The 26,125-nt window shown below is 44.9% G+C and overlaps 1 protein-coding gene across 10 annotated transcripts in view; it reads right to left on the bottom strand.

Moving 5' to 3' along the window:
• SYTL3 (synaptotagmin like 3) overlaps nt 1–26,125 on the bottom strand; it is a 113,848-nt gene that overhangs the window by 56,907 nt on the left and 30,816 nt on the right. For 8 of the 10 annotated variants that reach the window (XM_023206049.2, XM_023206050.2, XM_023206047.2 and 5 more), the window contains 2 exons: nt 6,310–6,361; nt 5,188–5,257 (listed from right to left, as the gene is read on the bottom strand). In XM_023206049.2, coding sequence (XP_023061817.2) covers nt 5,188–5,257; nt 6,310–6,361 — 122 coding nt within the window. Of the gene's footprint in view, nt 1–5,187; nt 5,258–6,309; nt 6,362–24,749; nt 25,015–26,125 lie in introns of those variants that run through there. The other 2 variants (XM_023206051.2, XM_023206052.3) reach the window with 2 other exon arrangements.

The following is a 26,125-nucleotide window of genomic DNA, read 5'->3' as shown; positions in this document are numbered from 1 at the left end:
CCAGAGGGGTAGGCATCCTCTTTATTCAGTGTCTCTCCCTACTTTTGATATTCACATTGAAGGAGCGTTATCTGTGGGTTGTTGACAAGATGACAAGTACCCCTGGGAAATGATGACTGGCATTTCACTGGCTCAAAGACTGTACTCAAGTAAATTACTGCTTGTTTAACCTCTTTTCTCCTATGGCTCCACCCCAACTCCATGCAGAGTGGAATGTCAACAGTGGCAGAATGCGGGTGGCACAGAGGATAAGGATGGTAAAAGCTACAAGGTGACCAGTTGAGAGCTGAGGGGCTCCGCTTCCCAAAGCAGAAGAGAAGGAAAAAAAAGATAAAACAACAGAAAGGAGTTCACTTCCTTCTCCAAGTCTCATTCATTCATCCATCCATCCACCCATCTAGCCACCAAACATTCATCCATCTTACCATCCATCCAATCATCCATCAGTCCAATAAATACATCCTGAGCATGTAGGTACTGAAACAACTCTGGAGAATTTGAAATTTCAAGGAGAAAGGAGAGCAGGATTTTGAAGGTCACCCCAGAGTCTCAGTTTGAAATTGAAAAAGAACGTATGTGATTCTTCTCTCTTATCAGCATTATATATTTTTGGGTTTGGATCATAACCTCAAAGACACAGTCTCAAATGCCATAATCCCAAATGTTGAAAGATCAAAATCCCTAAAGTCTAAATCCCTAAAGATTAAAATCCCTAAAGTCTAAATCCCCAACATCTAAAATCCCCAAAATCACAATTACGGGATAGTTGCATCATGTTAGGGGACCTATTACCTTGTTACTGCCTGTATTAAATTAAGTATGACTTAAGGAGAGCCTATGGATACCAGGTTGACAAGGGGTGGACTCGTGGACTTAATTAATTAGTGACACCTTAATTACAGGCATCCACTTGACTTGATTCAGGAATACCTAGAAGCCTGGTAAGGCATTATTCTGGGTGTGTCTGTGAGGGTGTTTCCAGAGGAGATTAGTGTGTGAGTCTCAGTGGATTAGGTTAGAAAGATCTGCCCTCAATATTGGCACGTACCATCACTCAATCAGGGGCCTAAGGAGAACAAATACAGCAAGGGAATTGGTCTCTGAGAGCTGGAACAGACTTTTCTTCTGCTGCCTTGGACATCAGAAATCCAGGCTGATTGGCCACTGGACTCCAGGACTTAGACCAGAGGCTCCCTGGGTCCTGTGGCTTTCAGCTTTGAACTGAGAGTTACACTGTCAGAGCTGTGTGAACCAGGGCAACTCCATCTTGAATAGGCGCTGCATAAAATTAGGCTGAGATCTACTAGGCTGCATTCCCAGATGGTTAAGGCATTCTAAGGCACAGGATGAGATAGGAGGTCAGCACAAGATACAAGTCATGAAGACCTTGCTGATAAGACAGGTTGCAGTAAAGAAGACAGCTAAAATCCACCAAAACCAAGATGGCGACAAGAGTGACCTCTGGTCATCCTCGCTGCTACATTCCCGCCAGTGCCATGACAGTTTACAAACACCATGATAACATCAGGAAGTTACCCTACACGGTCTAAAAAAGGGGAGGCATGGATAATCCACTCCTTGTTGAGCATATCATTGAGAAATAACCATAAAAATGGGCAACCAGCAGCCCTCAGGGCTCTTCTGTCTACGGAGTAGCCATTCTTCATTCCTTTACTTTCCTAATAAACTTGCTTTCACTTTACTCTATGGACTCGCCCTGAATTCTTTCTTCCATGAGATCCAAGAACCGTCTCTTGGGGTTTGTTTCCTGTAACAACACCATCAGCTTTCCTGATGCTGACACCTTGGGACTTGGACTGACTCACGCTACTGGTATCCCAGGGTCTCCAGTTTGCAGATGGCCTGCGGAGAGACTGCTCAGCTGCCACGATCATGTGAGCCAATTCCCCTAGTAAGACCCTTCTCATATATCTATATACGTATCCTATTGGCTGTGTCTACCTGGAGAACCCTAATACAGATTTGGTATTGAAGAAGTCAACTATCATTCCTTCTTATTGTATTCCTTACAGCACAACAGAAGAGATCTGTGAAATGGTTCCTTCACCAAAAGGCCTGTGATATGAGTATAAGGTTATTTGATAATGAATAGTAAAAGTTTAAAAGCTAATTAGTATTGGTGCTGCAAAGGCAGGAAATGGCTTAATTACCATGATTGAGCAAGAACCAGCCTTTCAAATGGACAGCATGTGCTTACAAAATGCGTAGAGCTGGCCAGGTGCGGTGGCTCATGCCTGTAACCCCAGCACTTTGGGAGGCAGGCGGATCACGAGGTCAGGAGGTCAAGAGCAGCCTGGCCAATAGTGAAACCCCGTCTCTACTAAAGAATACAAAACAAATCAGCTGGGCGTGGTGGCGCATGCCTGTAATCCCAGCTACTCAGGAGGTTGAGGCAGGAGAATTGCTTGAACCCGGGAGGTAGGGGTTGTGATGAGCCAAGATCACACGATTGCACTCTAGCCTGGGCAACAAGAGTGAAACTCCATCTCAAAAAAAAAAAAAAAAAAATGCTTAGCCCACAACCACTCTCTCAATACAAGTGCAGCGAGTGTTTCACAGATCTTAGAAGTAAAAACACAAGCAAAAAACTACAAGAAATCTCCCCTTCCAAATTATTTAGTTTAGTTGTGTATGAGCTCTGCCCCTTCACACACAGCAGTTTGCTATGCTATGTAGTTCATCATTTCCCATGCTGGAGGTAGAAACTGCAGAGACTTTTAGAGAGTTTTAATTTGTGTTATGCACTTTTCTTTTTAAACTGACTCCATGCTTCGAAGTACGTCATCACACCATGACTTTGAGGTGTACATAAAAATGTTGATATTTCCTAAGTGAAGAGATCTCCTTTTTATACATCCGTATTTGCAAAAGATAAAATTTCTTGAGATCTCAGTTGCTTGGGTGACTGCATATGCAATGGTGACCCATTTTGATCCATCTCATCAAATGACTGAAAAATACTGTTGTTCATGACAGTATTTCAGTTACAAAGCTGGATGCACACAATACAGGCCACAGTAATATGCATTTCTACACTTCCCTTTCTGATGTATTTATGAATATAGTTCAGCTGTTCGTAATTGTTATACCCATGTGACTGTCATTAGTATATGTGTTTATGCTTGTAAAAATATGCATGCTGTTTTTGCCCTATTTCTTGTGTAAAGTGGCCAATGAAGTGTCCTGTCACGGTTTTTGTTTTTAGTTTGTTTGTTTAGAGACAGTCTCGCTGTGTTGCCCAGGCTGGAATGCAGTGGCGCAATGCAGCCTTGGCCTCCTGGGCTCAAGGGATCGTCCTCCCTCAGCCTCCTGAGTAGCTGAGCCTACGGGCATGTGCTACCACACTCAGCTAGTTTTTAAATTTTTTGTAGAGATGGGGTCTTGCTATGTTGCCCAGGCTGTTGCCATGTTTTTATATGTTTCTCAAATCCCCTTTAAATTTTTTTTTTTTTTTTCAGACAGAGTCTCGCTCTGTCACCCAGGCTGGAGTGCAGTGGCGCTATCTCAGCTCACTGCAAACTCTGCCTCTCAGGTTCACGCCATCCTCCTGCCTCAGCCTCCCGAGTAGCTGGGACTACAGGTACCCGCCACCAGGCTCAGCTATGTTTTGTATTTTCAGTAGAGACGAGGTTTCACCGTATTAGCCAGGATGGTCTCGGATCTCCTGACCTCGTGATCCACTCGCCTCGGCCTCCCAAAGTGCTGGGACTATAGGCGTGAGCCACCGCACCCAGCCCCCCTTTAAAAATTTTAAATACATTTCTTCAAAATAATTTTTAGATTTTCTAGAATTCTATTTTTGGGATTTTGATCTTTCAGGATTCCAGCATTCAGGATGATGGCACCCAGAACTCTGCCTTCTGGGATTATGATCAGCTCCTGTGTTCTCCCATATATACCTGCTGCCTTTAATTTATAGAATAACGAAGATAACCAAGACAATATATTTCCATGGCACTTTACAGTTTTCCAAGCACCAACACAGACATTATTTTGTTAATTTCTCACAACAGCCATGGGAGGCAAGCCAGACAAATACAGACGCTCCCCGACTTACGATGGTTTGACTTACAATTTTCTGACTTGATGATGGTGTGAAAGTAATATATATTCAGTGGAAACCGTAATTTGCATTTTGATCTTTTCTATTTTGTATTATTAGTAACATTTTTATTATTATTAAATAGGTTTTGCATTAAATGATTCTGCCCAACTGTAGCCTAACACAAGCCTTCAGAGCACATTTAAGGCAGGCTATGCTATGCTATGATGGTTAGTAGGTTAGGTGTGTATTAAATACAATTTTTTTGTGTGAGATGGAGTCTTGCTCTGTTGCCCAGGCTGGAGGGCAGTGGCACTTGGCTCACTGCAACCTCCACTTCTGAGGCTCAAGCAATTCTCTTGCCTCAGCCTCCAGAGTAGCTGGGACTACAGGTACCTGCCACCATGCCCAGCTACTTTTTGTATTTTTAGTAGAGACAGGGTATCACCATGTTGGCCAGGCTGGTCTCAAATTCCTAGCCTCAAGTGACCCACCAAAGTGCTGGTGTGAGCCACCCACAAAATGCTGGTGTGAGCCACCGCGCCTAGCTAAATACATTTTTGACTTACAATATTTTCAATTTACTATGGGTGTATTGGGACATAACCCCATCGTGAGTCAAGCAGCACCTGTAAAATCATTTCCACCTCTCAGGTGGGAAACCCAGGTAACTGCCCCAAGATGATACAGCTAATTTCTTTGGACAGAAATGGTGCTGGTCCACCGTACATTAGAGCCTGCACACACTCAAAAGAGACACTCCCACTCCCACGCACCTGTAACCAATCTTATTTCCCCTTAGATCCCAGAGACTCTACACACACGCCCAGCACAGAGCAGAGTTGGGGAAGAGGGCCGATGCCATGCCAAGAGTAAAGAGACCTTGGGTGTACACAGAAGGGGTCGCTGATGACACAGAGAGTCCCACGACCAGAATGAGGAGAGAAGCTCTGCCCAGCCTTGAGGGCCCTCACTCTCCACCCCGTTTTGTGACCCGCTCCAGGCACAGTCAAATCCCTTTGCTGGGAGGTTCTGTGCCCAGCCTCAGCCTCAAAAGCTCCCCTGCTTCCTCTCCTTCTATCCCCTAACCCCTACTAGAGAAGTGCCCAGAATGGATACATTACCCTGCCAGGACTGTGGCTGCACTGGCTCTCACTGACAGGAGGTGGAGTAGGAGGAACCACAGAAATTTTGCTGCCAAGGAAAATACAGGAATAAGAAATGGGTTGTGAACTATGCAAGTCATTAGTTTTACAAATACACAAAATGTGCCATTATTCTATAATTCTAGTTCTCCGCCTTTTTTTTTTTTAATAACTGCCTCACTTTTTGGAAAAATAGCCAGTAGCTCTGCTTGGACCTGCTGCTCTATGAAGGGCATGATTTCCTGATATCTATATGAGGGTGATGCTGCCTAAAATCTGGGTAGTCCGTTCTGCTCAGTCATGTGTCCTGAAACGGCCTGGGTGCTCCGGCCTGGAGCCGCCACCTGGCTGTGGGGAAACCCCTGGCTCCCATCTGCACTCCCGTGTACTCTTAGCACAAACCACACCAGCAGAAGCGCCAAAAATGTTGTGGATGTGAGAATCAACCACGAAGCCAACTGGAAGCTTGTGCTAAAAGAAATGGGAAAGAATAGGGGAGGAAAAAAATGAAAAAGTCTTGATACTGGAAAATTTCACCATGGACCCAACAAAATAGCAGCTGGTGGGCAGCTTTCAGAAACATTTTAATAAATTAATAAATTGAGTGTAATCAGGTGTGTGAATTATGGCCGGCTTCGTGACTGCTCAGTTTTTAGAATTTCATGCAAAGAAGTTCACATCTCAGGCCATTATTCAATTCTATCAATGTTTATTCCACCAGTATCTCTTAACGTGCCAGGCACTGCGTAAGGTGTTAGAGATAGGCATAATTAATCAAAGCAAATGCTTGCTTTAGAATTTCACTTAATGTGCAATTAAACATAATATTTAGTTTCCTTATAACATTTCAGGAGAATTTAAGAAGTAGAGTTGAATGTTCAGTGAGAAAATACTATGCTAGCTAGAAGGTTTCTCATGAGAATCCGGAAACATCTCTGCTTTAATCTTTTTCAGGAACTTTATCTTTAAAAGAAAAAAAAAAAAGAGTTACATTCCAAAGCAGTGACATGTGAAAGTCAAGAGACCTATAAGTTCTTGCAGAGTGTCCTCTGCGCTCCTGCCCCGGAGGGCCTGGGACAGTCTGTCCTTTGTAACACTCACCTCAGCTTCTGATAAGATTGCAAGAGCTGCCCTCCAACTGTCTCATGTTTGCCTGCAAGAGATATCCATAGAGGGCGTTTATTATTAAGAATAGCACTTAGCTGATGTAAATACAGGAAATAATAGATTACAATTATTTTCTCTAGTATCATTTCTGGTGATTAAAAAGTAAGAGATCATTTGGAGATGGTAGAAATGTTCCAGAATTAGAGTGTGGAGATGGTTGTAAAACTTTGTAAATTTACTCAAAATCATTGCACTGTACACTGAAAAGATACATTTGATGTTATGGAAATTAAACTCCCCTAAAGCTGTCGTTTAAACACACACACACATTATGAAACCACAATTGCTGGGAATGACTACTTTTATTAAAAGTTGATATTGGATTAGGTTTTCTAAATCTTCCATTCTTCCTTTGGAAACATTTCATAATGGAATGAATCGATTCCCCTAAACTTGCCTTGTGATGAAGATTAAATTAATCTTTTAAAAACTGTAATCTACTTATTTCTAGTTATAGAGGCTAATAATTTCCTAAATAAGACTGAGTCTGATATAGTACTCTTTTTGTTTCAAGAAAAGAGGTTTTTATGATGTGTTAAGAGCCCAGAAATAAAACTCAGCATGTTCCCAGTTCTGTGAACACAGTGTTTCCGGGCCAAATGCATAGGAAGAGGTCAGTCCTCCCCCAGGAGGGGGCTGGGAAGCAGCATTCTCCTGCTAAGGGAGGTTCCCAGAGGGCTCCACTCTGCCCAACACACAGAACAGAACACCAGGCCTGCCAGCCTGGGAGGCAGTCCAGCTCCTGTGTCGTGTGCTTGGGGGATTTTAGCCATTCCAAAAAACCATTTACATACAGAAACATCACTTCCATAAGACGCACTGAAGGACACAGACAGTGAGAAAATCAGATGGGCTGGCCTTTGGGAGGGCAAATAGCATCTGATGTTAAGCCCCAAGCCTCAAAGGAAGCCCCAAGCCTCAAAGGAAGAAGGCAGCCCTGAGGTTGGGGTCCTTAGCCAAGGCTGGCCACAGGGAGCACAGGAGCGTTTGAAATAATGGCTGAAGTTTCGAGGCCACCTGCCTGTGTGCATTTTCTGGGGTTCATTGGGGGGACATTTGGCTTTCACAGGATTCTATCAGGCACCTGTGACCCTTCCCCTCCCCATTAAGAAATACTTAAGTCACAACGAAAAGGTACAACACAGCCTTGCCTGAAGTCCAAGCACTCAACTAGTAGGACCAGCTGGTCACGGACGAAAGCTGGCACCTGCAGGAGCACCCTTAGAGAAAACATCCAGGTCCAAGCAAAAAAAGAGAAAGCCCGACTGCAGTGTGCTGGCAATGGAAGCAAGAAGAAAAACAGCCACACTGCTCATCCTGCCTGTCCTGGGGCAAGCACAGACCTGGGAGACAACCAGCGCAGAGCAGTCTGTGGGCCGCGATATCCCACAGGGCGTGCCTGTCTCTGGGTCCCCCTGCCCCATGTGGCCTTACAGCCATCACTATCACCCTGTCCCCAGGTCCCCCATGCCCTATGTGACCTAATAACCCTCATCTGTCACCCTGTCCCCAGGCTCCCCCACTCTACCTGACCTTACAGCCCTGTCACCCTGCTGTGAGTCCCTCTGCTCTACGTGACCTTCCAGACTTCACCTGTCACCCTGCTCCCAGGCACCCCACCTGCCCCCCACTGCTCTATGTGACCTTACAGCCCTGTCACCCTGCCCCGGGTCCCTCCTGCCCTATGTTGCCTTTCAGCCCTCACTGTCACTCTGTCCCTGGTTGTAGCAACAGCATCCTGAGGCACAGTCACCAAAAAGCCACATCCCTCTTCTCCGAGGCTATCAAGCTACCGCCTGGAGCCCTTCAGTGACTCCCTATGGCGCGGCCTGAAGTCCAGGCCCACGTGGCCTTCGGGGTGCCCCACCCTGTGGGGTCACCCTACCCCTGCCCGCCTGCAGGTCTTGCCCTTTCACTCCAGCAAACAAATTGTCCCTTATTGCCCTGCCTACCTGGATGAGGCCGGCCCTGCCTGCATGATTACTGTCACCCCCACCCCGTCTCCTCCTGCTATCCCCCGCGGGCAGTTCTACCCCAGGTCCACATCTCAGACCCCAGCTAGGAAACCTCCTCTACGGCCCGGGACACAAATCCCCCGCGTCCCCGCTGTGGCTCCTGCACGGCCCGGGCGTGCGCGTGGCTCTCTGCTGCCCCCTGCCGGCTGCAGCGACGCAGGGCACAGGCGGGGCCTGGGTCAAGGCTGGAGAGGGAACATTGCGCTCTGCTGGCCCCGGGGAGGGGCCCGTCATGGCTGCTCAATTCGGCCCTGTGACAGCAGCCACAGACAGTAATAAAGGGCAGGGGTGCCCATTCCCACGAAATTTCATGGGCACTGAAATTTGAATGTGTCACAAAGATTATTCTTTTGATTTTTTTTAACCACCTAAAATTGTAAAACCTGGTCAGGTGTGGTGGCTCACATCTGTAATCCCAGCACTTTGGGAGGCTGAGGCAGGCGGATCACTTGAGGCCAGGAGTTCGAGACCAGCCTGGCCAACATGGTAAAACCTCGTCTCTACTAAAAATACAAAAATTAGCCTAGTCGGGCGTGGGGGCACATGCTTGTAATCGCAGCTACTGGGGAGGCTGAAATGGGAGGATCGCTTGAACTCAAGAGGCAGAGGTTGCAGTGAGCCAAGATTACACCACTGCACTCCAGCCTGGGAGACACAACGAGACTCCATCTCAAAATAATAATAATAACAGTAATAATAATAATAATAATAATAATAATAATAATAATAATAATAGTGATGTAAAACCCACTCAGCTCACAGGACATATGAAAGCATGCAGGAGGACCCGCCGGTCCCAGTCTGCCCCCTGCCCTCACTGCCCCAGTTGTGGGCTGTGGCTCTTGGCAGGGCAGGGTTGCTAGAGACATAGAGCCCCAGGCCGGCTCCGGCCTGCAGAGTGCCAAGACCCCGGCAGATGTGAGTACTCAAGGAAGTTGGAGCAGCTTTGCCCTACGTGGCTTTTACCAGCCCACTGTTGACTGTCATTTCACTTCTTCTCTGATTCCTCAGTTGTTTCTTCCTAGAAGCTTCCTTAAAGGGCCCTGAATTTTGACTTCTTGTTAAGATGTCAACATTTGCGCAAGGAGCTGTGAGATACTCACAGACAGACATCCCTTGAGAGGCAGGTTTTTTGGATCAAGGGCCCCCACCACCCTGCCCAGTATGGCTGATGAGTGACTTTAGCAAGGATACCCGTCTTTGCCAGGGACAGGAACAGCTGTGGGCCAGGGCCCAGGTCTGAGGCTGCCAGGGCTTGTCTCAGGCACACGGCTGGTTGGCAGCTGCATCTGCCAGGCACGGCGTAGAGCATTTTGCACACATTTGCTGCTCAGGTAGTTGGCAGGTGTCATCCCAATTTTTTTTTTTTGAGACAGAGTCTTGCTCTGTCGCTCAGGCTGGAGTGCAGTGGCACAATATCAGCTCACTGCAACCTCCGCCTCCTGGGTTCAAGTGAGTCTCTTGCCTCAGCCTCCCAAGTAGCTGGGATTACAGGCACATGCCACCACGCCTGGCTAATTTTTTGTATTTTTAGTAGAGACAGGGTTTCACCGTGTTAGCCAGTATGGTCTCGATCTCCTGACCTCGTGATCTGCCTGCCTCGGCCTCCTAAGGTGCTGGGATTTCAGGCACAAGCCACCGTGCCCAGCACCCAATTTTACAAATGAAAAGTGAGGCTCAGGGATATGGTGTCATGGGTCCAAAGTCACAACGTCTACAAGTGACAAAGCTGGATTTTGTACCACAACTTGCCTAAAAAGCCTGCAGAAAGTCAGAAAGGGTACAAATATAACTTAGGGTGGGGACAAGATCAAAACAGGGATAGCCAGCGGCTGTACAGACACGGGGTCACTGCTTTGCTTCTGTTTGAACATTTTCCTGATACAAAGCCAGGGGGAGAACAACCACATGGAAACCAACAACCACGTCCCAGAAAGCTCAGTAACTTTTTTTTTTTTTTTCCTGTCTCTTGTTTTTGAGACAGGGTTTTACTTTGTCACTCAGGCTGGAGTGCAGTGCTGTGATCATAGCTCACTGTAGCCTCTCACTCCAGGGCTCAGGCGATCCTCCCACCTCAGCCTCCTCCAGGAGGCAGAAGGGACTACTTGAGGCCAGGAGTTTGAGACCAGCCTGGGTCACTCAGTGAGACTATGTCCTACAAATTTGTTTTATTTTGTTTTGTTTTGTTTGTTTTTGAGACACAGTTTCACTTTTTGCCCAGGCTGGAGTACAATAGCACGATGTCGGTTCACTGCAACCTCCGCCTCCCGGGTTCAAGCAATTCTCCTGCCTCAGCCTCCCAAGTAGCTGAGATTACAGGCATGAGTTACCACACCTGGCTAATTTTTTTTCTACGAAAAAATTTAAAAATGAGCTGGGCATGGTGGCATGTGCCTGTAGTGATCCTCCCATCCAGCTACTCAGGAGGCTGAAACAGAAGCCAGGATTACAACAAAATATTTATTTATTTTTGAGACAGAGTTTTGCTCTTGCCGCCCAGGCTGGAGTGCAATGGCGCGATCTCAGCTCACCACAACCTCCGCCTCCCAGGTTCAAGCGATTCTCCTGCCTCAGCCTCCCGAGTAGCTGGGATTACAGGCATGCACCACCATGCCTGGCTAATTTTGTATATCTCAGTAGAGAAGGGGTTTCTCCATGTTTGTCAGGCTGCTCTTGAACTTCTGACCTCAGGTGATCCACCCACCTCGGCCTCCCAAAGTGCTGGGATTGCAGGCGTGAGCCACTGCACCCGGCCTATTTTATTATTCCTTTTTTTGATACAGAATCTCACTCCGTCACACAGGCTGGAGTACACTGGCCCAATCCCAGTTCACTGCAACCTTCGCTGCCCCAATTCAAGCGATTCTCCTACCCCAGGCTCCCGAGTAGCTGGGATAACAGGTGCACGCCACCTTGCCTGGCTTGTTTTTGTATTTTTAGTAGAGATAGGGTTTCACTATGTTGGCCAAGGTGGTCTCGAACTCCTGAACTGAAGTGATCCTCCCACCTCGGCCTCCCAAAGTGCCGCAATTACAAGTGTAAGCTACCACGCCTGGCCCAATTTTTTAAAAATAAATAATAATAATAAAAAAGAACAAGTGAGTCACAACTCTACCCACAGCAGGGCTCAGAGTGTTGTGAGGATTCACACAAACTACAGATTGAGGCAGCGGACAGTCAAGAGCCACCACGTGTGGCTCAAAAACCAGTCCTGCCCCTGAAACTGGCATGTTATGATAAGTCATTATCCATCTATGCATCCATTTCTCAGCCTAGAAATAATAGGGATGACGCAACTTATTTCAGCTACTGATACAAATCCCTATACATGGATGACCATCTCAAACTGGGCTCTGTCATGGTGTCAGTTGAGGACGCTAACCCCCAACCATGCCAGCGCCCTGGGCTGCAATTCCTGCAGCAGATGCGGGCCCTGTTGCTCCAACTCTTCTCTCCCAGGTGACTCGGTTCATGGGGAAAGAGGACACAGGGCAGACTCCCTGGAATGTTGCACAGCGACTCCATCAGCCCGCCAAGTCGTGTTGCTCATAGCTGGAAGTCGTGTTGCTCATAGCTGGCTGAGGGTTCTCACGTCCTGAACTGCATCGTCAGTGCGGTTAGGCCTCTGTCAAAGCAGGATCAGCAAATCCCCTCCTCCACTGAAAGGCCCCACAGCCGCCCTGTGTGCGGAAGGTCACGCACACCCACACAGCATGGGTCACACTGCGGTGCTACAGACAGGCAGTCAGGGGAGAGGTGGCCTTCCCCTGGCCACCTCTCTGCTGGTGCCCATGGAGTGGGAATAACATCTTGTGTAAGAAACTATACCCTGGAGTTCCAAGTACCACCAAAGCAAAGCACAAGTGGGGCTATCTACACGGAGCCTCCATGGGAACTGGGCAAATATGCGCCTTCCTCAAGAGGCCGTATGCCCACCCCCAGGAAGTTTGTCATAATATATGGATCTTGTTAGAACAATACACTTTGCTGTATCTGACAAACAATCATCACAATCAATACACAATAGAAGGGGTATTTGAACAATACCCCCTTATACAAGTGGCTCCCTTGTGCAGTGTCCGACCTGTGCCACCGTAAGTCATAGTCCTGAGGGCTGACCTACGCTGAAGTTTGAGTTTTCTCCAAATGCGAGAGAAAGGTGAGCAAAACCAGGGGTTGGAGTGGGTGTTGGACAACTGCATTGTGTTTGAGAACTTTTTTCTTTAATGGGGAGAAAAGGTCCCTGGCGCAATACAGTTTTAAACCAATCTATAGCTCACATTCAAAATGGAAAATCTCTCTAAAAGTTTCAACTAAAAAAAAATCCCTCAGCTTGTAAAGAATCATGATATCCAGTCACAAATGGTTTTAGAGCAGGAGTCCAGACCCTTTTTTTTGAGACAGAGTCTCACTCTGTCACCCTGGCTAGAGTGCAGTGGCACGATCTTGGCTCACTGCAGCCTCTGCCTCCTGTGTTCAAGCAATTCTCCTGCCTCAGCCTCCTGTGTAGCTGGGATTACAGGTACCCACCACCACATCCAGCTAATTTTTGTATTTTTAGTAGAGACGGGATTTTACCATGCTGGCCAGACTGGTCTCGAACTCCTGACCTCAAGTGATCTGCCCGCCTCTGCCTTCCAAAGTGCTGAGATTACAGACACTGGTGAGCCACCACGCCCAGCCCAGAGCCATTTTAAGCATATTTTAGTCCTTAGGAAAATTTGAGCTAAGATAGCACTGGCTCCAAGCCACTATCCCAGGACGAAAGACGACACAGTACAGGACTGTGAATCAGCAACAAGTGCCTTCCAGGGAGCAGCAATTACTAACAGAAGATTTACAACCCTGTGGGCATGAAACATCCCCCATCCGGCATCCTTCTGCCACCAGACATTACTCTTCCACTTAGTGACAGGAGAGAACAATACCTTTTCCCTTTAAAGAAGCTACCCACGGCCTATCAGGCAGACATTTCTGAGCAGTAAGTCTTCCACTGACATACACTCAAGGCCGAGGGTGACTGGTTCAGATTTGGTGAGTACCTGGGGCAAGAAGGTCTAAACTGCTTTTCAGCATCCTTTGGATTTTCTCTAAAAAAAAAAAAAAAAAAAAAAAGAAAGAATATAGGCTCTAGGAGCTCTTTATATATTTTAGATGTTAATCTCTTATCGGATATATGATCTGAAAGTATTTTCTCTCGTTCTGTCTCTTCCTTTTAATTTTGTTAATAGTGTCCTTTGATGCACAAAAGTTTTTCATTTTGATGATGTCCAATTTCTCTATTTTTTATTTTGTTCCTTGTGCCTTTGCTGTCATAGCTAAGAAATCAATACCAGATCCAATGTCGTGAATCTTTCCCTCTGATTTCCCCCTGATTCCCTCAGACTGATCTGAGACAGGGTCTTTGCTCCATCACCCAGGCTGGAGTGCAGTGGCGTGATCTTGGCTCACTATAGGTTCAAACGATCCTCCCACCTCAGCCTCCCAAGTAGCTGGGACCACAGGTGCGGACCACCATGCTCGGCTAATTTTTTCTTTTTTTTTTTGTTTGTTTCTTTTCTTTCTTTCTTTCTTTTTTTTTTTTTTTGTAGAGACGGGGTTTCACTATGTTGCCTAGGCTGGTCTCAAACTCCTGGGGGTCAAGCAATCCACCCACCTAGACCTCCCAAAGTGTTGGGATTACAAGTGTTAGCCACCATGCCCAGCTTCCCCATTTTATTATAAGAAAACAAGAGCTCTTACATTTAGGTCTTTGATGCATTTTGGGTTAATTTTTATATATGTTATGAGGTAAGGGTCTGGCTTACCTGGCTTATCTTATTTCACTTAGCACTTGCTAAGTGAAGGAAGCCAACTTTTTTCTTTTATATATGGATATCCAGTTTTCCCAATGCCATTTGTTGAAAAGACTACCCTTTCCCTATTGGATGGTCTTAGCACCCTTCTCAAAAATCATTTGACCATATGTGCATGGCTTTATTTCTAGGCTGTCTATTCTATTCCATTGATCTATATGTCTGTCTTTATATCAGTACCACACTGTTTTGGTTACTGTAGCTTTGTAGTAAGTTTTGAGATCTGGAAGCGTGAGTCCTCCAACTTTGCTCTTTTTTTTTTTTTTTTTTTTTTTTAAGAAACAAATAAAACAATCCAATTCAAAAAGAGGCAAAGGACTTGAATAGACGTTTCTCCAAAGATGATATACAAATGGCCAATAAGCACATGAAAAGATGTTCAACATCACTAATTATTAGGGAAATGCAAATCAAAGCCACAACGAGATACCATTTCACACCCATTAGGGTGGCCACTCTCAAGGAAATATAAAATAAGTGTTATAAAAACAAGTGTTGGCCAGGCGCAGTGGCTCGCACCTGTAATCCCAGCACTTTGGGAGGCTGAGGCAGGCGGGTCATGAGATCAGGAGATGGAGACCATCCTGGCCAACATAGTGAAACCCCATCTCTACTAAAATACAAAAAATAATTAGTCAGGCATGGTGGCACACGCCTGTAATCCCAGCTAGTCGGGAGGCTGAGACAGGGGAATCACTTGAACCCGGGAGGTGGAAATTGCAGGGAGCCGAGATCATACCACTGCACTCCAGCCTGGCAACAGAGTGAGATTCCGTCTCAAAAAAAAAAAAAAGGTATTAATAAAATAAGTGTTAGTGTGGATGTGAAAAAATTGGAACCCTTGTGCAATGCTAATGGGGAAGTATAATAAAATGGGGCAGCAGATGCTGTCAATTCCACGGCAGTTCCTCAATAAATTAAACATAGAATTACCATTTGATTCAGTAATTCCACTTCTGAGTATAAACACAAAAGAATTTAAAGCAGGAACTCTAATAAATATTTGTACACCAACGTTCCCGGCAGCATTATTCACAATGGTCAAGAGGTGGAAACAACCCAAACATCCACCAGCGGATGAATGCATAAACAAAGCATGGCATATCCATGGCACAGAATATTATTCATCCACAAAAAGGAAAGAAATTCTGATACATGCTCTACAACATGAATGAACCCTGAGGACATTTTGCTAAGTGAAATAAGCCAGACACAAAAGAACAAATACATGATGATTCCACTTATATGTGGTACCTAGAGTAGTCAAATTCATAAAGACAGAATGTAGAACAGTGGGGGAAGGGGAGGATGGAGAGTTATCGTTTAATGGGTACAAGGTTTCAATACAGCAGGATGAAAAAGCTCTAGAAACAGATGGTGGTGATGTTTGCACAACAATGCAAATATACTTTATGCCAATGAACTTAATGCTTAAAAACGACTAAAATGGCAAATTTTATATTGTGCATATTTTGCCAATTTAAAAAATGAACATGAAGTTCTTAAATTCAAAGTTATTTCCTATTTAAGTATATATGTGTCTGCTCTTTTAAAATATTATTCATATGAAGAGGCAACTTAACAGCAGCAAATTACTCCCTAAAAACTACCCTAAGGAGTAATTTTGTCTAAACATACGAGCACATGAATCGTTCATTCAGAAATCCCTTCAGTTCAATTACTTCACCTTGGTTTCCATGCTGTTCATTGAAATAAGAAAAATAATGACGGTCATGAAAATGTTGTTGTATTTTATCAACTGATCATCCAGAGTAGAGGTCAGCAAACTTTTTCTGTAAATTTTTTGGTAGAAAATTTCAGGCTTTGCCCACCATAAGGTCTCTGTTGCAACTACCTGTTGCAAAACAGCCACAGATATGAGAATGAGTGAATACGGCCATGTTCCAATAAAACTTTATTTACAAAAGCAGGTGATGGGCCAGATTTCGCTTGCAGGCTATTGTTTGCCAACTCCCAAAAGAGCAGGGAGTATATTTAGTAAAATGAAATATTGACGAACCTGATTACCAGCCCACCTAATCATGGTTCTTCCTCCATTCGTAAAACAGTGAATGAAAACCCGATGAAGCAAGTAACTAGTAGGGTAGTCATGACAATTCAGGACCAAGAAGTAGGCTGCCTAAAGTGACCTCATTATCAAGGAGTGATGGACAGGGCTCAGAGCACATCAGGAGACACACAGACAAAAGCGGCAGTCCTGGAAGGAACGCAGGCACTCAGAAAGCATCGGGGAACTCCAGTCATCCAGTTAAGATACTTGAGATACAAAAAAATGTCTAGGATAAATTCATGTATTCAAAGTGACTTGGACCTTCTAATCAATTCAATTTTTGAGTTGCTACTATGTGCAAAGCCAAAGGCATCATGAAATCAAAAATGAATAAAATCAGCCAGGTGCAGTGACTCGCGCCTGTAATCCCAGCACTTTGGGAGGCTGAGGTGGGCAAATCACTTGAGCCCAGGAGTTCAGGACCAGCCTGGGCAATATGGCAAAACCCTGTCTCTACTAAAAATACAAAAACTAGCCGGGCGTGGTGGTGCGTGCCTGTGGTCCCAGTTACTTGGGAGGCTGAGGGAGGATTGCTTGATCCTAGGAGGTGGAGGCTGCAGCAAGCCAATATCACGCTACTGCACTCCAGCCTGGGTAACAGAGTGAAACCTCACGTCAAAAAAAAAAAAAAAAAAGAAAAGAAAAGAAAAGAAAAAAATGAATAAAATCAAGAACCTGTTTCAGGAAGATTATTATATAGAAACACAGGGAGAAAGCAAAACTTTGAAGGGCAAGGTCTTATCACATGAATCATAAAATCTGATAGTCTTGGCTCTACTTAGTTTAAATGGACCCATCTAAAAACATCTCTGGGACATGACAAGCAATCCAATCTCCTGGGAAAACACTTCCAAGGCACACACTCCTTTTAGTGGTGATGTGTTTATCTTTCCTCTTAAGGAGAGTAGTAACCAAATATTCAAGAATAGGATCCACTTTTCTTTTAAAATAAAAGCAGGCCAGGTGCAGTGGCTCATGCCTACAATCTTGGCAATCTGGGAGGCCAAGGCAGGTGGATCACTTGAGCTCAGGAGCTCGAGACCAGCCTGGGCAACATGGCAAAACCTTGTCTCTAAAAAAAAAAAAAAGAAAGAAAGAAAGGCTGGATGCAGCGGCACACCCGCAATCCCAGCACTTTTGAAGGCTGAGGCATAGGTGGATCATTTGAGGTCAGGAGTTTGAGACCAGCTTAGCCAACATGGTGAAACCCCATCTCTACTAAAAATGCAAAAATCAGCTGTGTGTGGTGGCATGCACCTGTAATCTCCATTACTCAGGAGGCTGAGGTAGGAGAATCTCTTGAAGGGAGGCAGAGGTTGCAGTGAGCTGAGATCGCACCACTGCACTCCAGCCTGGGTGACAGAGTGAGACTCCGTCTCAGCAGAACAAAACAAAACAAAACAAAACAAATTAGCCGGGCATCGTGGTGCACGCCTGTGGCCCCAGCTACTTGGGGGGCTGAGGTGGGAGAATTGCTTGAGCCCAGGAACTTGAGGCTGCAGTGAGCCAAGATCCCACCACTGTGCTCCAGGTTAGGTGACAAAATGAGATGCCGTCTCCAAAAAAAAAAAAGTAAAATGAAATAAAACAAAAGTCTATACAAATTTTTTCAAATTTTTATCTGGGAAATAAACATGACTTCATAAAGACATCCTCTTAAGAGTATATGCACACATAAACTAGGGACTCCATTTGTAATTCAAAGAAAGCTTTACAGAATCATCCTTGTGGAATCCATTTGATGAATTGCAGGGATGAGGGGTGTTTACAGAGCAAAAGAGCAGAGAGGAAAGGCAGGCAGGGCACTGGGATAGAGTCAGCTATGTATTGACTGGCACCTGCTTCTTCTTCTTTTTTTTTGAGATTGAGTCTCGCACTGTCACCCAGGCTGGAGTGCAGTGGTGCAATCTTGGCTCACTGCAGCCTCCACCTCCTGGGTTCATGCCATTATCCTGCCTCAGCCTCCTGAGTAGGTGGGACTATAGGTGACTGCCACCATGCCTGGCTAATTTTTTGTATTTTTAGTAGAGACGGGGTTTCACCATGTTAGCCAGGATGGTCTTGATCTCCTGACCTCGTGATCCGCCCGCCTCAGCCTCCCAAAGTGCTGGGATTACAGGCCTGAGCCACCGCGCCCGGCCTGGCACCTGCTTCTTTTAACTCATGAGCCTGAGTGTTTCAAGCCCACACAGCCAATCTGATGCTGTCCTCATAACCTTGTGATGGGATGGATTGTATCTAAACTGCCCATGCAGAAGAATACAACTCGGAAAAGTCACTTGAAGAACTCAAACACGTTTACTGCTGGGAGGGAGGGATAAAGGTCATTTTCCTTCATAATTATAAGATACAATAATTAACCTGGTTACGTGATGAATCATTGAGAGAATTATCACAGGCTATGTTAAGCCTTAGCTTTTCTAAATTATTTTATTTCCCTAATTATTAGAAATACAGTGAAAGTCTGAGTAGATTGCTTGTCTATTACACTTAACCATTTCTTAACTTAAAAAAGTTTAATATTGGCTGTGCACGGTGGCTCACACCTGAAATCCTAGCACTTTGGGAGGCCAAGGCAGGCAGATCATGAGGTCAGGAGATCGAGACCATCCTGGCTAACACGGTGAAACCCCGTCTCTACTGAAAATACAAAAAATTAGCCGGGCGAGGTGGCGGGCGCCTGTAGTCCCAGCTACTCAGGAGGCTGAGGCAGGAGAATGGCGTGAACCCGGGAGGTGGAGCTTGCAGTGAGCCGAGATGGCGCCGTGCACTCCATTCTGGGGACAGAGCGAGACTCTGTTTCCAAACAAAAAAAAGTTTAATATTAATATTGTCATCTTTCTGCTTTTAAGCTTGTATATCAAGGAACAGAATGTCATGGTTGTTAAAAAAAAAAAAAAAAAGGTAAAAGATGTGCATTTACAGGGAGGAGCCAGAAGAGGGCACCATCTCTATATGGTTAGCAGATGCCAAAAGAGGAGAGATGAATTTTCAGCTTATTTTCTAGTTATTAGTGATCTAAAAAAGTTCTGTCATAATTGTTTACTACCTAAAGTACCTACCTAAGTACATTTTGTTATTCTACCTAAAGTACATTAAAAAAATTACTTGGGGAACTGTTAAACAGTCACTCTTTTTTTTTCTTTTGAGATGGAGTCTCTGTAGAACAGGCTGGGGTGCAGAGGCTGCAACCTCTGCCTCCCAGGTTCAAGGGATTCTCCTGCTTCAACCCCCAGAGTAGCTGGGATTACAAGCGTGCGCCACCATGCCCAGCTAATTTTTGTATTTTTATTAGAGACAGGGTTTCACCATGTTGACCAGGCTGGTCTCAAACTCCTGGCCTCAAGCGATCCTCCCACCTCACCCTCCCAGAGTGCTGGGATTACAGGCATGAGCCACCGTCCTCATCCAGACATTCACTCTTGAACCGCATCTGGCCCCACCAAATCAGAACCTGTGTGTGTGAGGCCAGGAATGTTGAATTTGAATCTGCTTGCAGCTGATCCTGGAGCGTGGGTCCAGAAGTCACATTAAAAACCCTCTGCACAGATTGCTAAATGCCCGTGGATGGAGGCACAGAAGGCGAGGATGCTAGGTTGTCTTGGGGAGCTTCCGTAAGGCAAGAGATCCTACGAAGGTCTGGGTTCTTTCCTAATTCGAATGTACTACAGATGAGCCACCACTGTGGCATCAAAGACATTAAGACCACAACACTAAATATCAAGTTATGAAATTTTAGGGGAAAAAGCCAGCCTATAATCAGAAAAATTTTTAAATAAATCCAAATATTTAAAATTTTTAGTGCTATCTCCCTACAAAATGAAGATTTGAGGCTCATTTTTTTCTTGTTTTTAAACTGTTTTAATAGCTGAAAAAATAGCACAACACACATTGCCACAATTCATCTATTATTCTTCACTGGATTCTTACTTATAGCTTGTCTACTTCCAAGGAAATGTGGGGGGCATTTTATCTTAAATTGCACATATCAAATAAAGTCATCAAAAGAGAAATAAGTAAAAGCTAATAAAAAGGAAACTGGGTGCAGAGGGTGTAATGATTCCTGGAATTACTGCAACTGAATGTTACATTTAGCTTTAGGTTTTCCGGTGCCAACAAGGGAAGGAAGTCTACATTTGTAAGGTGCCTACTCAGTGCTGGGCACTGACAATGGACACTACTCCTTCTAACAGCACTTTTTATGGCCAAATGAGCAGATCCGTGCTCAATTTATTTATTCACTTACTCCTTTACTCATAGCTCCTGCTCTCAAACATTCAAAATCCAGCTAGGGCCAAATCGCCAAGAGGTGCAGGTGAAGGGGACGGCACTGTGTGTCCTCTATGAGACGGCACCCCCTGGAGCACAGGGCTGGGCACAAGGAGAGTGGTGCCCCACGCTGTGCCAATTGATGGCCCTGGGTTACAACGCAATGGGAAGGGGAATGGTTATGTCACAAATGATACTGGGAACATAAAGGATTGGGAGAAAAAAATTAGATAGGGCCTCCTGATGATTGTAAAGAGTTAACATGGTGGCTTAAGCCTATAATCCCAGCACTTTGGGAGGCCAAGACGGGCAAATCACTTGAGGCCAGGAGTTCGAGACCAGGCTGACCAACATAATGAAACCCTGTTTCTACTAAAAATACAAAAATCAGCCGAGCATAGTGACATGTGCCTATAATCCCAGCTACTCAGGAGGTTGAGGCAGGAGAATCGCTTGAACCCAGGCGGTGGAGGAGTGAGCCAAGATTGCGCCATGGTACTCCAGCCTGGGTGACAGAGCGAGACTCTGTCTCAAGGCGGGGAAAAAAAGTTAAGTAAAAATTAGAAGAAAATTAATGTGAATATTTAACCCATCATAGGATAAGGAAAATGTCTTGAAGCATAAAAGCAAAAGAAATTATACAGAAAAAGGAGACTTGCCTACCAGCAAACAAAAAAACTTCTGTGATAGTTATGAACAAGGCCATGTACTAGGAAGATACATATGCAACTAACATGACTGAAAAGGACTAATCGCCTTCACATACCAAGAACATCTACAGAAGGCTGAAAAGTGGAAGATATTCAGTCTTATTCGTGATTAGATGAATTCAAATCAAAATGATGAGAAAGCCATTTTGCATGACCAATGTTGTTTTGCCAAACTGACAAAGTTGTTTGTTGGTTTGCTTGTTGGTTTATTTTTAAGGATAATTCCACACCCTTTCTAAAGGAGGCAACATTCCTAACCTTCATCTTGTTCTCTTTCTAGAAATATTCAGAGATGTGCCAAAGAGATATCTACAAGGATGTTTTTTGCATTATTCTCATTTTAATAACATTATAAACTTTCGAAAATGCAACAGAAGACTGGAAATCCCCTAACTATCCAACAATAGTTATTTGGTTAAACAAATGATGACACATTCCTATGATGCGGTGAGATGCACTCATCAGAAATCATATAGCCAGCAATATTTACGGATACTGAAAATGTTCCTTATAAATTATTACATGAAGAAACATTAGGATAAAACTGTACATACAATTTGATTTCAATTATGTAAATATATTAGCTTGACTCGTGTGAAATTGCCTCTACTCAATAATTTTTTGCCTAAAAATACCAATTTCTTTTGGTTCAACCTAAATACTTTTAAAAAGTCTATGAATATGTGTGTATACACACACAGATATTCACACATACAGATATGCACCCATGAGCATACATTCACTCACAAAAGAACAGAAATGATACACACTAAAATGTCAACAATTGTTCTCTGGGTGAAGGTGCTATATTTTTTCACATTGCTCTTTAGGATTTTCTTCATTTTCTAGGTTTTAATCTTTTAATTTGATTTTATTTTTTTAGAGACAGGGTCTCACTATGTTGCCCAGGCTGGTCTCGAACTCCCAGGCTCAAGCGATCCTTCTGCCTTCGCCTCCCAAAGTGTTGAGATTACAGGCATGAGCCACTGCGCCCGGCGTCTAGTTTTTTACATGAATGTAATTTGAAATCATGCTTCAAAGGTCAGAACATAATGGGGGCAGAGTGTGGGAAGAAGGAAATTTGTGTACCCTGCCAGTGTGTTGTAAATAAGCACACAGTCCCACAGGGTAATTTGGCAAAACATCAAAAGCCTTTCAAGTATTCATACACTTGACCAACCATTCTTCTTCTAAGAATTTATCCCCCCAAAATAAACAGACATGTCAAGATACCTGTACAAGATGTTCATCACATAGTTATCTATAACATGAAATTCAAATACAGTGATAGACCCACAGACATTCAGGAACTGGTTAAATAAACTATGGTGCATATATTTGGTGTATTTTACGGAGTCATCAATACATTTTAGAAGAAGTCTTAATAACACAGGAAAATGTTTATGCCAAGTTGAATTGTAAAAGCAAGATAAAACTACATAGAGTCTGATCACAATACATTTGAAATTGGATAAGTCTATCTTTGCACACACATATGCACAGGCTCACCTAGAAAGAAGGCTGTGAGTTTGCACGCGTATACACATGCATATAATTTACAGTACTTTGGGATTGTGGTAGTATTTCCATTGCGTCTAAATACTATTCTGTGTTTCCCAAATGTTTGCAATGTTTGCATTACTTGTGTAATCGGAAAGTAAGTAACTTCCTTTCAAAGAGAAAAGGAAGCTCCCTCTCTTCACAGAATAGAAGATGGAACGAGGGGAAAGCAGATGGGGGTCAGTGGGAAGCAGTTAGGAGCTGCTACATTGGAAATGAGAATGAAGGGCAGAGGAAGATTCCAGAGACTAGGGAGGCAGAAATGTCAGGATTTGCTGACTGACCAGATGTAGCAGCAGAATGTGGAACAAAGGAGTCAAGTATGATTCTCAGCTCTGTGGATTTGGAGACAGAGAGGTGTCGCCATTCTCCCAAGATAAAGAACACAGGATTTGGTAGCCTTCTCCAAGATGGTCCCAGTGATTCTTGCCTCCTGATATTCAGACCCTTTGTCCCCTCTGACTAGGGCTGACCTGTGAGACCCATAGGACATAGCAGAAAAGACAGGGTGTGGCTTCTGAAGCTAGGCCATAAAAGGTATTGTGGGGCTCTGCTTTTCTCTCTCTTGGATCACTTGCCCTGGGGGAAGCCAGCCACCATGTCATGAGGACACTCTAGCAGCCCTGTGGAGACATCCCCATGGTGAGGAACCAAGTCCTCCTCCCAACACTGGCAGTCACTGGCCAGGTATGAGGGTAAGCCCCAAGAGTGCAGATCCTGCAGACCCAGGCAAGCCTTCCACTGAAGACAGAAACTGTAAAAGAATGTTACTTGCTTTGTGTCACTAGGTTTGAGGGGAATTTGCTATACAGCAGTAGATAACCAGTGCGTGGAAAGAGGCACAGACCGCAGCTGTCTGTACGCTTTTGTGGTTTAAACCACCATCTAGTTTTTCTAACTTCCGCCCAGGAAATAGAGGGCTGGAAAGAGTATTGCCCACACCATGACAACAAAAACACTAGAGAACATGCAAAACCACACTTTTTCCGGAACACATCAGAGAACTGAGGTTGCAGCTGCCTCCCTATTAGGGTCCAATGGGGACTTCCAGAGGGAGACCAGGGCCAGGAGGAGGGAGAAGGGGCTCATGCCTTCCTTCTGACCTGTGTCTGGCCAGCATCAGCTCAGCAGGGTCAGAGGGTGTCGGCCTCCTGCAACTGCTAGCTCTGTTCTCTCACTATTCCCTTTTTGCCTCCGATTTCTGTCTAACCAATCCCTAAAGTAAATTCTTATTCAAATAACCAGATAGTTTCTATTTTCCTAAGTGGATCTTAACTGCTACAGCACACAAATCCAATTCAACTCGTCAAGGACTGCACCTGGTTCTCTTTTAGGGGCACAAACGGGAGCGTGGTGGAATTCCTGCCTGTCCGCTGAAACCTCTGTCACCTGATCCTTGGTTACCTTTCCTGACTTGCCCAGGGCAAACTCCACCCAACCTGGTCTGGCTCACAGCACTACTTGTGTGCTCCCAAGCTGGCATTTTCCCCCATAGTTCCATGCCTCTTACCCCAGCGGTACTGAAACAGGACAATAGGAAGATGAGGCACCTTGGCATGTGAGGAAGCGTTGAAGAGAAGGAGGGAAAGTTGGGGTTTTTCTGGTGTTTAGTTTATGCATTGGTAGAAATGACATCAGCAAAAAAGAATGATTTATGCTTAGGTTGATTTTCCTAACCCTGGTTTGTCATTACTGATGTTTTTATTCTTATATTAAGTTACAAGGCAAGAAAGAAAACCTAAGACACCAGTCTCACCTCTTTCCTAATTCCCTTTTTATCTTAAGTCACCGTGATAACATCTCCCATTCACTCAGGAGAGACGAAGTGCTGAAAAGATGACAAGATGGTAACGTGTGCACACACACACACATTCATGCACACATGAAAACTTACCTGAAATAATGATGCTAGAACTTCCAACGACGTAGAAAACGTTTTCAGTGAAGGAGATGTCTGCACTGAGTTGGCATCGAGAAATGACAGAAACTTCACCTCCTACAGTACTACTTTTTATAAGCTAGGAATTGATGTGGAAGAGGGTAGACTCTACCTTCTGAAGAAGGCTCCAGACAACCAGCAAAAAGGTTTTGTTTGTTTTTTTGAGATGGAGTTTCACTCTTGTTGCCCAGGCTGGAGTGCAATGGCGCCATCTTGGCTCACCACAACTCCGCCTCCCAGGTTTAAGCAATTCTCCTGCCTCAGCCTCCAGAGCAGCTGGGATTACAGGCAGGTGCCACCATGACTGGCTAATTTTGTATTTTTAGTAGAGACAGGGTTTCTTCGTGTTGGTCAGGCTGATCTCAAACTCCCAACCTCAGGTGATCTGCCCACCTGGGCCTCCCAAAGTGCTAGGATTACAGGTGTGAGCCACCGCACCTGGTCAGAAAAGTATTTTAAAGAAACACAAGGCCGGGCGCGGTGGTTCAAGCCTGTAATCCCAGCACTTTGGGAGGCCGAGACGGGCGGATCAAGAGGTCAGGAGATCGAGACCATCCTGGCTAATACGGTGAAACCCTGTTTCTACTTAAAAATACAAAAAACTAGCCGGGCGACGAGGCGGGCGCCTGTAGTCCCAGCTACTCGGGAGGCTGAGGCAGGAGAATGGCGTAAACCTGGGAGGCGGAGCTTGCAGTGAGCTGAAATCCGGCCACTGCACTCCAGCCCCGGCGACAGAGCAAGACTCCGTCTCAAAAAAAAAAGAAAAAAGAAAAGAAAAAAAAAAGAAACACAAAAGTGGCCGGATGAAGTGGCTCACACCTGTAATCCCAGCACTTTGGGAGGCCCAGGTGGGCAGATCACTTGAGGTCAGGAGTTCAAGACCAGTCAACAAGGTGAAACTCCATCTCTACTAAAAATACAAAAATTAGCCAGACGTGGTGGTATGTGCCTATAATCCCAGCTACTCAGGAGGCTAAGGCAGGAGAATCCCTTGAACCCAGGAGGGGAAGGTTGCAGTCAACCAAGATCGTGCCACTGCACTCCAGCCTGGACGACAGAACGAGACTCTGTCTCAAAAAAAAAAAAAAGAAACATAAAAAAGCAATAAAAACAGAGAAGGGTCCTGTGCTGCAGCTGCTTTGCCAAGGCCACACATTCCACATGGGATGATGGCACCCCTAAGGGGACAAAGATTAGTAGCAAATCTTAGCCATTTCAACAGTCTGTGACTCTCCAAAAGGCCTCAGTACATAGATACATGATATCTGTGATATCGAAATGTTATGGTAGCAATTTTGAAAAAGTGTCTAAAAAGGCTATGTGGGGTAAGG

This window comes from Piliocolobus tephrosceles, chromosome 5 (genome assembly GCF_002776525.5).
Source record: "Piliocolobus tephrosceles isolate RC106 chromosome 5, ASM277652v3, whole genome shotgun sequence".
Taxonomy (NCBI): domain Eukaryota; kingdom Metazoa; phylum Chordata; class Mammalia; order Primates; family Cercopithecidae; genus Piliocolobus; species Piliocolobus tephrosceles.
The sequence above is the reverse complement of the archived record's forward strand: the minus strand, read 5'-3'. Positions and strand labels throughout refer to the sequence as shown.